Genomic DNA, 13,763 nt, shown 5'->3' with positions numbered 1-13,763 from the left:
ATAGGCCTACGGTATTTAGGATGTACCAAGTCTTTAAATCGACTCCAGTAATGCAGCATGACTTGCCTAGCTCCCATCCAGCCAGAGAGAGAGACCACTTTGTCCACTCTTTCCTGCTATATACATTCCCCCAAGTCACCAGTCACAATTAACGAAGCGTCATCAGTTGACTTTAGATCTTACTAACGACAGGCCTGGTTAAATAACAACATTATAATGATAATATAGCATGGGGATTAGAGAGGGTGTGTGAGGGGTGGTGTTGTAGTGGTGGATGGGAACCTCCAGCACTGAGGCAGGCCGTCGGGGGCAGGGAGAGGTCTGGTAAACCCACACAGAGCCCACTGAGCCTGGGTTCCCTATCCTGCCGAGGCCCCTGGACTCTCAATCTCTGGATATATACAGCACAAAAAGGTGTCAAGGACTCCGGGTGCATAAACTTGACTCAAAAAAGGTAATATTCTCACAAGGTAATGAACCTTAAAGCTTCAAACAAAGAACGGTGATATTGGGGTGATATTCATTTCCTTGAACGATAGATTTCACAGTCAATATCAGTTTAGCATTTCAACACCTTGTCATTGTCAATGCCATTTATAATTGATGCGCGACCAAAGGCAAACAATAGATTGGCCAGCACAGGAATAGCAGTAGCGTTAGTATACGGTCTGTGTACTATATTATGCAGCTCTGCATTGGAGTTTATCAGAATGCGTCCGAATGGGAGAAGCAATAGGGTGGAGTCAGGGCTGGAGAAATGCCACTCAACTGCAAAGCAATCTTATCATGGAGTTGCAGGCAGCTCTCCCTCTCTCCCGTTCCTTTGTTTCCCCTGCCTTCCTCCCTGCCTCTCTCCCCAGCCACCCATTCTTGTCCTCAGCTCAGTGAATGGAGGAATGAAAAGCATCCCAATTAGAACATAGGTTGTTATTTGCTGAGGATCCATAGTTAACCCATTCCATCTGCTTGGTTGCTTTGCTGTCAAGTGTGTATAGAGGGCTTCAAGCACACACTCACAAAGGGGCAAAAACAACCATTGAATCTATAAGGTAACACCAAGTAATTTGGTCTTCTCAACTTGTTCAACAGTCATGCCATTCATTACCAGATTCAGCTTAGGTCTAGATCTTAGGGAATGATTTGTACCAAATACAATTCTCTTAGTTTTAGATATGTTCAGGACCAGTTTATTACTGGCCACCCATTCCAAAATTGACTGCAACTCTTTGTTAAGGGTTTCAGAGAATTAATTAGCTGTTATTGATGATGCGTATATGGTTGACTCATCAGCATACATGGACACACATGCTTTGTTTAATGCCAGTAGCAGGTCATTGGTAAAAAAAAGAGAGAGAGAGCTAAGCTAGCCTAGAGAGCTAACCTGCGGTACACCACACTTTACATGTTTGACATTAGAGAAGCTTCCGTGAATCCATAATATGGCAGAGGTTGAAAAGCCACAAGACATAAGTTTCTCAACAATAATGGTCAATAATATCAAAAGCTGCACTGAAATCTAACAGTACAGCTCCCACAATCTTCGTATTATCAATGTCTTTCAACCAGTCATCCCCTTCTCTATAAACAGATGATTGTGGACAACAGGAACACCCCCATTTTCATCGACAGGGATGTAGTGGAGCAGGTTGAGAGCTTCAAGTTCCTTGGTGTCCACACACCAACAAACATGGTCCAAGGACACCAAGACAGTCATGAAGAGGGCACGACAAAACCTATTCCCCCTCAGGAGACTGAAAAGATTTGGCATGGGTCCTCAAATCCTCAAAAGGTCTACAGCTGCACCATCGAGAGCATCCTGACGGACAAATAAATGGGCAATTAAGCCAACATGCTACTGCCTGAACTGTAGCTGGTCATAGAGAGAGAGATAATACATCCCACTCTCAGAAACCCTGTGGAGAAGACCTCTGTGTCTGCAAGCTAGAGTACAGTGCCTTCGGAAAGTATTCAGAACACTACTTTTCCCACATTTTGTTACTTTACAGCCTTATTCTAAAATGGATTAAATATACTTTTTTTCTCAGCAATCTACACATAATACCCCATATTGACAAAACGAAAACAGGTTTTTAGAAATCATTTCCTGTTTCCATTGATCATCCTTGAGATGTTTCTACAACTTGATTGGAGTCCACCTGTGGTAAATTCAATTGATTGGACATGATTTGGAAAGGCCCACATTTGTCAATATAAGGTCTCACAGTTGACAGTGCATGTCAATGTATAAAAACCAAGCCATGAGGTTGAAGGAATTGTCCGTAGAGCTCAGAGACAGGATTGTATCAAGGCACAGATCTGGGGAAGGGTACCCAAAATGTTCTGCAGCATTGAAGGTTCCAAGAACACAGAGGCCTAAATTGAAGAAGTTTGGAACCACCAAGAGTCTTCCTAAAGCTGACCGCCCGGCAAAACTGAGCAATCGGGGGAGAAGGGCCTTGGTCAGGGAGATGACCAAGAACCCAATGGTCACTCTGACAGAGCTCTAGAGTTCCTCTGTGGAGATGGGAGAACCTTCTAGAAGGACACCATCTCTGCAGCACTCCACCAATCAGGCCTTTATGGTAGAGTGGCCAGATGGAAGCTACTCCTCAGTAAAAAGCATATTTCAGCCCGCTTGGAGTTTGACAAAAGGCAGGGACTGAAACACTAGTCAGGATCGAGGCAAAGATGAACGGAGCAAAGTACAGAGAGATCCTTGATCAAAACCTGCTCCAGAGCTCTCAGCACCTCAAACGTGGGGCGTTGGTTCACCTTCTAACAGGACAATACACAGCCAAGACAACGCAGGAGTGGCTTCGGGACAAGTCGCTGAATGTCCTTGAGTGGCCCAGCCTGAGCCCGGACATGAACCCGATTGGACTTCAGGAGAGACCTGAAAATAGCTATGAAGCAACACTCCCCATCCAACCTGACAGAGCTTGAGAGGATCTGCAGAGAAGAATGGGAGAAACTCCCCAAATACAGGTGTGCCAAGCTTGTAGCGTCATACCCAAGAAGCATCGACGCTCTAATTGCTTCCAAAGGTGCTTCAACAAAGTACTGAGTAAAGGGCCCGAATACTTATGTAAATGTGATATTTCAGTTTCTGATTTTATATACATTTGCAAACATTTCTAAAAACCTGTTTTTGCATTGTCATGAATGGGTATTATGTGTAGATTGATGATAACTTTTTTTAAATATATTTTTTAATAAGGCTGTAACAAAATGTGGAAAAAGTCAAGGGGTTTGAATGCTTTCCGAAGGCACTGTATATAGTGAAAATGACTTCCATGATACATAGTAGTGTAGAAACATCCATTTAAAAAAAAAATCTTGCCACAAATTTCAAAGCACAACGATTCTCCATCTTGGTTGTACTTGGCATTTGAGTTTGCCATTGTGAAGGTGCCAAAGTTATCAGTGAACATTGAATTTGTCTTCGGGATATTTTTCACAGTAAGATATTCAATCCATCAGGATCTTTTGAATGTGGGATGTTTTAGTGCATTGAGTACAAGACATTTTAAGAAAGTTCAAACTTATTTAGTGTATTTCTATACAATTTTAAAAAAGGCTGTTTGGAGAACAGAAAAAAACAAGCAAAAATGACCCCGGCCAATATCAATCACACTGGTTGCTGTAGATCATTCACCACAGTCGATCTACAAAAACATAGCCTATTAGCTTTAACATTTTGCCAAAACACATGAACTCAGCACCGGTATTAAAAACTATAATGGTACACATACATAAATCTGTTAGCAGAAAAACGTATTTCATTAAGAAAAGGTGAACAAATACATTTGCTTTACAGAACTTTTTTTGTTGCAGTTTTAAAGCAAATTTCCTGCAATTCTACACATTTTGCCATGGCTTATGCCAAGTTTCATGTTTGAAGTTTTTATTGTCATGGGCACAAGTACGGTGAAATGTCTTTCTTGCTTACTCTTTCCCAACAATGCAGTAATCAATATTAGTAGTGCTACAAACAATTAATGTAGAAGAAAAACACAAGAAATTGAAATAAAAAATAAGAAAAACACAAGAAAGTAAGTAAGCTATATATATACAGGGTCAGTTCCAGGATTAGATCCATTACCCTACTTACAATGTGCAGGGATACTGGAGTGGTAGGGTTAGATACTGTATGTATAAAGGTAAGGTGACCAGGCATTGGGATATGTGATAAACCGACTACCAGCAGCGTATCTGATGATTTTATGTAAGTGTGTGTGCCTGCATGTAGAGTCTGAATGCGTATGCGTGTTGTGTGTGTGATCAAATGAAGTGTGTGTGTGTGTTGGAGTGTGAGTCTGTGTGAGTGAGTGTGTAGAATGTGCATAGAGTGTGTGAGTGTGTATAGAGACAAAAGTAGAAATAAAATAGAAGGGTCAATGCAGATAGTCTGTGTAGCCATTTTGTTAGCTATTTAGCAGTCTTATGGCTTTGGATAGAAGCTGTTCAGGAGCCTGTTGATGTCAGACTTGTTGCTCCAGTACCACTTGACTTGCGGAAGCAGAGAGAACAGTCTATGGCTTGGGTGGCTGGAGTCTTTACCAATTTTATGGGCATTCCTTTCACACTGCCTAAAATAGAGGTCCTGGATGGCAGGGAGCTTGGCCCCAGTGATGTAGTGGGCTGTCCGCACCACCCTCCATAGCTCCATGCGATCAAGGGTGGTGCAGTCGCCATACCAAGCAGTGATGCAGCCAATCAAGATGCTCTCAATGGTGCAGCTATATAACTTAGTGAGGAATTGTGGGACCAAGCCACATTTTGTCAGCCTCCTGAGGGGGAAGAGATGCTGTCGCACCTTCTTCACGACTATTTGCATGAGTGTGGACCATTTTAAGTCCTTAGTGATTTGGACACCGAGGAACTTGAAGCTCTCAACCTGCTCCACTGCAGGTCGATGAAGATGGGGGTGCGCTTCGAAATTGCACCTTGTGTACTCAAGGGGAAGTTCCCCCGCCTGCGGCCCTGAGGCAGACCCTTTTGTAGTGTAACCGCAACATTAAGGTGAGGTCATCTTGGCTCACAGGGATCCTACAGGGAAAGGCAGTGTTCATATTGAGTAAATGGGTTAGCGTTAGCATGGTCCAAAACCTTCAAAAGACTTAGCCCCAGCTATTTATTATTTACGATGGGTAAATTTATGGAATAATTCCATTGTGCAAGGTTGCTTCGTTCCTCAAGGTGAAAATAGATACGTTTAGCACTTAATGCATGTGGCCCAGGCCTTTCCCTCATATATCAGCTTAATATTATTGAGATGTTTTAAAATCCGATGATGGTGTTTCTCCTTGAACAAGTCATGCTTTTATAGCACTGCCCTGTCTTTAAATCGGACCTTTTGTCGGCCTGGGAATTGGACAGTAGAAAAAAAAATGATCAGTGAGAAAGTGAAAAATCTGGTGAATTGACTTGGAATTGGGAGGGAAGCCATGTTGTGGAGCAATACAAAGGTGCTTCATTCCAGGTTACAGATGGCTGAGAGGGACGTGAAGGGAGGGAGATTGCTTTGCATATTTGGGTAATCTTGTCACAAATCGATGCAGATCTTGGCATCTTTTTCATAAAAAGAATCGTCCTGCTGCGTTATTATTAAAACAATTGGTTTAGATCGACAAAGGGTTTCATTTGGACTGAAACACTGGAGGATGAGGGGGGAGAAGGGGGGAGTAAAGGGAAAACTATTCAGGGCCATTTGTTTTTGTCTCCTGCTCTTTGAACATAAACTACTTTTTAAATGTATGTGTACCTGTGTGTACCTGTGTGTACCTGTGTGTACCTGTGTGTACCTGTGTGTACCTGTGTGTACCTGTGTGTGCCTTTGTGTGTACCTGTGTGTACCTGTGTGTACCTGTGTGTACCTGTGTGTACCTGTGTGTACCTGTGTGTACCTGTGTGTACCTGTGTGTACCTGTGTGTGCCTGTGTGTACCTGTGTGTACCTGTGTGTACCTGTGTGTGCCTTTGTGTGTACCTGTGTGTACCTGTGTGTACCTGTGTGTACCTGTGTGTGCCTTTGTGTGTACCTGTGTGTACCTGTGTGTACCTGTGTGTACCTGTGTGTACCTGTGTGTACCTGTGTGTACCTGTGTGTGCCTGTGTGTACCTGTGTGTACCTGTGTGTACCTGTGTGTGCCTTTGTGTGTACCTGTGTGTACCTGTGTGTACCTGTGTGTACCTGTGTGTGCCTTTGTGTGTACCTGTGTGTACCTGTGTGTACCTGTGTGTACCTGTGTGTACCTGTGTGTGCCTTTGTGTGTACCTGTGTGTACCTGTGTGTACCTGTGTGTACCTGTGTGTACCTGTGTGTACCTGTGTGTACCTGTGTGTGCCTTTGTGTGTACCTGTGTGTACCTGTGTGTACCTGTGTGTACCTGTGTGTGCCTTTGTGTGTACCTGTGTGTACCTGTGTGTACCTGTGTGTACCTGTGTGTACCTGTGTGTGCCTTTGTGTGTACCTGTGTGTACCTGTGTGTACCTGTGTGTACCTGTGTGTGCCTTTGTGTGTACCTGTGTGTACCTGTGTGTACCTGTGTGTACCTGTGTGTACCTGTGTGTGCCTTTGTGTGTACCTGTGTGTACCTGTGTGTACCTGTGTGTACCTGTGTGTACCTGTGTGTACCTGTGTGTACCTGTGTGTGCCTTTGTGTGTACCTGTGTGTACCTGTGTGTACCTGTGTGTACCTGTGTGTGCCTTTGTGTGTACCTGTGTGTGCCTGTGTGTACCTGTGTGTGCCTTTGTGTGTACCTGTGTGTACCTGTGTGTACCTGTGTGTACCTGTGTGTGCCTTTGTGTGTACCTGTGTGTACCTGTGTGTACCTGTGTGTGCCTTTGTGTGTACCTGTGTGTACCTGTGTGTACCTGTGTGTACCTGTGTGTACCTGTGTGTACCTGTGTGTACCTGTGTGTACCTGTGTGGGTGTATGTGTTTTTGTGATAGAAAGGATTAATTCGTATCATCATTGGATTTGATTTGTTTGCAAACTACGGTAGGTGCATGTAGCTGGTAATTTAACAAACACTCAGTAATTCAGGGAATGTTCTAGAAAGTTTGCAGGGGAACAAATAAGTTGGTAAAGCTGTTTAGCTTGAAAAATAATATTGAAAAAGGAGGGAGAAAGTCAGGGGAAAAGCGTGACATAAAGGCTGTGATGACAGAAGCATCTAATCCAAAAAATACCATTCTTATCAGGTTCTAGTGGATTACTATGAGCCTCCTAACCAGAAAGTCCTTCCCAGCCAGGCACTCTCCTCAGCTCAGGGTTTGTGGATCAATAGGCCTGCATTGATCTCGCTCCTCTGTGTCTGGATCCACTTGGCCTGCCTCTTAGTCATGCACACACACACACACACACGCACGCATAGGTGTGCGCTTCCACACACACATACATACCCTCCGACAGCGTGCACCATTCAGGCCATTCGGATTGTCTGATCGTGTGAATATGAGACGTGCGGGACTTGTTTTTCTCCAGTGAGTAGCACTGAGTGTCAACCCAACTTGCATCCCTCTTGGTGCCCACCATACGCCATGGCACTTTGATCAGTATCAGGGAACAGCTGTTTGTGTGGGAGAGGGCCATGACACTTCAAGCTTGTTACATTGTTGTGGTGACGACAGTTCCACACACCAGGACTAACCTCTCTGTCTCTATTGTTTTTTCTCCAGATGACTCGCCCCATCCAGGTGAAGCCGGCTGACAGTGAGAGCCGTGGAGGTATTTGTCTTATTTTCTGACATCCTTTTTTTATCTCTCATTCTGTTTCTTGTTTATGCTCTCTCTATTTTGCTCTCTTTTTTCTCTCTCTCATTTTGTGTCTATTTTTCTCTCTTTTCCTCTCTTGCGCTTTTTCTTTCAATCTCTCTTTCTCTCCCTTTCTTTCACAGTCTCTCTCTCTCTATCTGTTGCCTGTGTTTATCTAATTGATGCTCTGCGTATTCATTTTAATTAAGGAGACGGTGGTTGATTTTGCAGGGGACTGAAGGCAGCTAGTGGCTTCTGCTGCTTGCCTGTCTGTCTGCCTATCTGTCTAACCCTGGCCTCCCTAAAGCCAAGCACATTATCATACTACTGTGAATTAAAAAGTGATTAGAGCCCTACAGTAGAGCCCCCCCCCCCCCACACACACACACACACACAACTCCACACACACAATCTGTTTGCTTAAACGGAGGTGTATGTTCTAGACAAGCGAGTATAGGGGGAGGCGGAGGAGGGTGGGAGCATGAATAGCTTGCCAAACAATAAATAAAATTCACAGGGCCCTTGCCAAGATCCTCATTCACTTGGCCTTAATTTTGTTGTCTTTGATCTCTCTGGTCTTTCCTTACTCTCCATGGATCTGCATAGATGTTAATGTGATGAAGGGAAGGAACATCCTCTAAGTTTTTTGGGGTGGGGGGGTGTGTTCATACTGTGTGACAGTGTGTAGTGACAGTGTGTGATGACACGAGTGCTATGGTGCTCTATTCTGAAGAGCCTTGTGAGAGGGAGAGGTTCTCCATGCCTCAGTTAGTGAGAGACAGAAGGAGAGAGAGAGGCAGACAGAGAGAGGGAGAGAGGCAGACAAGGAGGGAGAGAGAGAGAGAGAGAGAGAGAGAGAGAGGCAGACAGAGAGAGGGAGAAAGGCAGACAAGGAGGGAGAGAGAGAGAGAGAGAGAGAGAGAGAGAGGCAGACAAAGACAGAGAGGCAGACAGAGAGAGAGAGAGGCAGACAAAGATAGAGAGAGAGAGAGAGAGAGGCTGACAAAGAGAGAGAGAGAGAGAGAGAGAGAGAGAGAGAGAGGCAGACAGAAAGAGAGAGAGGCAGACAGAGAGAGAGCCCGAGAGAGGGAAACAGAGAGAGAGAGAGAGGGAGGCAGACAGAGTGAGAGAGGGAGGCAGACAGAGTGAGAGAGGGAGGCAGACAGAGTGAGAGAGGGAGGCAGACAGAGTGAGAGAGGGAGAGACAGCGAGAGGCAAGGCAAAACAAAGAAAATGAGAGCAGGAAGCCAATCCTTCCCATGTCCCACTTCTGCATCAGCTTTACCTAGAAACCGCTGTCTGTTTTGGGTTAGGATAGATTAGGACAGCGGGCAACTTGGCCGCCTGTCAAATGACACAATGTTCAAAAGGACAGCCTAAATACTAGAGATTGATCGAGAAAAGGCCAAAAGAGATAACTGGGCATGCTCATCTCCCAACTATTTGTCCCTAGCCCCCTCTAGCCCCCTGGACCACCTAGCTCCTCATCGCCCCCTGGCTCCCCTGGTCTCTCTATCCCCCCTAGCCTACTTATCCCCCTATCCCCCGGCACCTCTGGCCCCCTGGACCACCTAGCTCCCCATCGCCCCCTGGCTCCCCTGGTCTCTCTATCCCCCCTAGCCTACTTATCCCCCTATCCCCCGGCACCTCTGGCCCCCTGGACCACCTAGCTCCTCATCGCCCCCTGGCTCCCCTGGTCTCTCTATCCCTTCTAGCCTACTTATCCCCCTATCCCCCGGCACCTCTGGCCCCTTGGACCACCTAGCTCCCCATCGCCCCCTTGCTCCCCTGGTCTCTCTATCCCTCCTAGCCTACTTCTTATCCCCCTATGGCCCTGGCCCTTCTAGCCCCCTGGCCCCTCTAGCCTCTGGCCCCTAGCCGCCTGGCCTCCCTAGCATTCTAGCCCCTTACCCCCCCCTAAACCCCCGACCAGTCAGTGCTGGAGACAAGCAGGGGTCTTGTGCTGTCAAGATTGATGCCCCTTAAAGGCCCATTGATTTTGCCATTGTGGTGGTGTGTGTTCGCATTAACAATGACACTCAGCTGTCTTTTTCAAATCAAATGTTACTTGTCACATGCTTCGTAAACAACGGGTATAGAATAACAGTGAAACACTTACCATGCCGACAATGCAGAGAGAATAAAATGAGAAATAATATAAAAATAAGAACACAAGGAATAGCCTACAGTGAGTAGCGATAACTTGGCTCTATACACAGGGCACTAGTACAAAGTCGATGTGCAGGGTTACAAGGTAATTGAGGTAGATACATCATGTGGACACCCCTTCAAATTAGTTGATTCGGCTAGTTCAGCCACACCCATTGCTGACAGGTATATAACAGCCATGCATTCTCCATAGACAAACATTGGCAGTAGAATGGCCTTACTGAAGAGCTCAGTGACTTTCAACTTGGCACCGTCATAGGATGCCACCTTTCCAAAAAGTCAGTTCGTCAAATTACTGTTCAACTGTAAGTGCCCCGGTCAACTGTAAGTGCTATCATTGTGAAGTGGAAATGTCTAGGAGTAACAACGGCTCAACCGTGAAGTGGTAGGCCACACAAGCTCACAGAACGGGACCCCGATCTGTCCTCGGATGCAACACTCACTACCAAGTTCCAAACTGCCTCTGGAAGCAAGGTCAGCACAAGAACATTCTAGACAATCTTTGTGGCAACAGTTTGGGGAAGGTCCATTCCTGTTCCTTTGTCATTATGGCGTAGCTTCTGTTTGGCCACTCTATCATAAAGGCCTGATTGGTGGAGTGCTGCAGAAATGGGAGAAACTTCCAGATGGACAACCATCTCCACAGAGGAACTCTGGAGCAGAGTGACCATCGGGTTCTTGGTCACCTTCAATGCTGCAGAAATGTATTGGTACCCTTCCTCAGTATCTGTGCCTCAACACAATCCTGTCTCAGAGCTCTACGGACAAATCCTTCAACCTCATGGCTTGGTTTTTACTCTGACATGCACTGGTAACTATTGGACCACATATAGACAGGTGTGCGCCTTTCCAAATCATGTCCAATCAATTGGATTTACCACAGGTGGACTCCAATCAAGTTGTCAATAGAAACAGGATGCACCTGAGCTCATCTTCAAGTCTCACATCAAAGGGTCTAAATACTTATGTAAATAAGGTATTTACAGGTTTAAAAAAAACAACTTTGCAAACATAGATTGATGAGCAAAACAATTAATTAATTCAATTTTAGAATAAGGCTGTAACGTAACAAAATGTGGAAAAAGTCAAGGGGTCTGAATACTTTCCGAATGTACTGTAGCTGCCTTAGCAAACTCAACTAGTTGCTACATATACAGGCAAAAGCTATCTATTTCTCCTTTGTCCTTTATGGACCACACCTCCTTACCTCTCTCCAGAGTCATACCCAGGGTGAGATCTTAATTAGACATCCTGTTCTGGGGAGATGATGACACCAGGGATGGACCATGCACCAGGCCACTGGGGGACCGGGCTCTCCATCCTGTCCACGAGCTTCTAATTACTCACTTAATCTCATTACGGGGAGGACAGATCACAGGACCTGGGCCAGACTGGCCATTTGGGACTGACCCCCTCTACCGTATACCCGCAGGACCCCTCACCGCAAGGACCACCGCAAGGACCACTGGTTATAAAAAAAAAAAAATGTTTTCAATTAACTTGTTACGTGTACCAATGATAAGAATGTCCAACAGTCCTCAACTTTGGTAGCCACTGTTGTAGCCATGCTGATAGTGGTTGTTTTGGGCAGAGGTGGGTAGATTACTGAAAATCTGTTGCTGAGATTGTAATTTACTGAAGTAATAATAAAAGTAGCCCTCTTAAGAAACTTCTCAAGTAATAGTAAAAAGTATGGGCTGAGTGGAACTGGATACAAGTAGGAGTGAAGTTGCTGGGCGGGGGGTAGAATGACGGTCCAAGATAAAAGTACAAAACTAACAAAACAAATAGAAGTTTAAATTACACTACCAAGGAACTGTTAGCCTGAGGCTGATGCCACTCAAGCACTTGTACGCATGTACACATGCATACACACACTCACATTCAAAAGCACACATGTGCACACACGCACACACACGCCTTGCTGTTTTGTTGTCCTTGATGTCTTTTGTTTTTGCATTGTTGTTTTCTGTTGTTTTTTATTTTTTGCATGGCGCATCGGGTGGGTGGTTTTTCAGGGGTGACTGTGAGTGTCTTGGATGGTTGAGGGGGAACTCTCAGGGGGAACTGTGGGGGAGGGGGGCTCTTAGATGGTTGGTGGCCTGGCGGTTGGGAGCATGGGCCGGTGGCTGAGAGGTCGTTAGTTTGGGTAACCGATTCGACTTGGTAGGAGATCTGTCAATGTGCCCTAGGGTAGGGCTCTTGACCCTGGTTGCTCCTGTGGGTCACTCTGGATGTCTGCTAGATGACTGAATTTATTGTAAATGTTGAGCGGCTTCACTGCAGGTAGATTGTATGTTTTGAAATTCAATAAAAAATAAAATACAAAAAGTGTTTTTAATGGTAATTTCTTACACCTTATGGTAAATTGTGACAGCAAACAAAAATAAGATCAATTTAGTGAAATTGATTTGATGTGATAGGCTGGACAGTTTCAATTATGGGCTTATTCCAAGTTGACTTAATATCTATCAATGTGCTCAATTTCATAAAACGTTAAACGGCACTCGAGACATTGAAATCATTTCACAATTTCAATAGCATTAATGAAAATGACTTTCACCATATAATTTTAAGGTACATGTGATGGGGAATGCGTACTAAGAAGATTTACACCAAGTGTTATGTTTCATTTTTTATTCAGAATGAAATATCAAGGAGGATCAGGTAAGTAATACAACAGTCAAACAACAATGAATATTGAAATGTCAATATCAATCATGTTACTAGTAAGCAAATCAGACACATTTCAGCATGGAATTAAACATCAAGGTAGTTATTTAGGTAAAAATCATGTACACTGAACAGCAACATGTAAAGTGTTGGTCCCATGTTTCATGAGCAGACATAAAATATCCCAGAAATGTTCCATACACACAAAAAGCTTATTTCTCTCAAATTTTGTGCACAAATTTGTTTACATCCCTGTTAGTGAGCGTTTCTCCTTTGCCAAGATAATCCATCCACCTGTCAGTTGTGGCATATCAATAAACTGATGATTACACATGATCATTACACAGGTGCACCTTATGCTGGGGACAATAAAAGGCTGCTCTAAAATATGCAGTTTTGTCACACAACACAATGCCACAGATCTCTCAAGTTTTGACAGAGCGTGCAATTGGCAAGCTGACTGCAGGAATGTTCATTTCTCTACCATAAGCGTTTTAGTGAATTTGGCAGTTTGTACTGCCGGCCTCACAACCGCAGACCATGTGTATGGCGTTGTGTGGTGAGCGGTTTGCTGATGTCAGCATTGTGAACACGGAAATACCGTGATGAGATCCTGATGACCATTGTGAGGCCTATCGTATCTGTGAACAACAGATGCATATCTGTATTCCCAGTCATGTGAAATCCATAGATTAGGGCCTAATGAATTAAATTGACTGATTACCTTATAGCGGCACCAAACAAAGATGCTGGGAAATTAATATTAATGCTCAATCACATCCTTACTCTAGGAAAACAGAAGAGCGGCCATTACGTTGTTGCAACACATTGAGTCCTATTGGAGCCTCTGCTCTATGATGAGAAGTGCAGCAGCATTTAAGTGGGCTGTGGGGGCCTGCTCTCCGCTCAGCCCCTGCATTCCCTTGCGTCGCAGATATTAAATAAATTGATTTTACTTCACATGCAGGCCTGATGACTGGCACTGACTGGCTATAATAGCTGCTGATATTTATTTTTGAAGGGCTGTTCAATGCTCCTCAGAGGATTTGGAGACCTTACACAGGATAAATCATCTCTAACCTCTTTGATTTCCACCTAACCCCCTCCCCAGTAGACCCCTGTGCCTCTCAAGACTCATCCCCACTCCTCCTCGCTACCCCT

At 44.7% G+C, this 13,763-nt stretch overlaps 1 protein-coding gene across 13 annotated transcripts in view; it reads left to right on the top strand.

The window, feature by feature from the left end:
* The window catches only part of LOC110521425 (CUGBP Elav-like family member 5), a 353,741-nt gene that overhangs the window by 204,011 nt on the left and 135,967 nt on the right, over positions 1-13,763 (top strand). For all 13 annotated transcript variants that reach the window (XM_036968444.1, XM_036968442.1, XM_036968440.1 and 10 more), the window contains exon 3: positions 7,685-7,733. In XM_036968444.1, coding sequence (XP_036824339.1) covers positions 7,685-7,733 — 49 coding nt within the window. The remainder of the gene's footprint in view (positions 1-7,684; positions 7,734-13,763) is intronic.

The sequence above is a fragment of the Oncorhynchus mykiss genome, chromosome 30, assembly GCF_013265735.2.
Source record: "Oncorhynchus mykiss isolate Arlee chromosome 30, USDA_OmykA_1.1, whole genome shotgun sequence".
Taxonomy (NCBI): Eukaryota; Metazoa; Chordata; class Actinopteri; order Salmoniformes; family Salmonidae; genus Oncorhynchus; species Oncorhynchus mykiss.
Note: the sequence above shows the minus strand (reverse complement) of the source record. Positions and strands in the feature narration are given on the sequence as shown.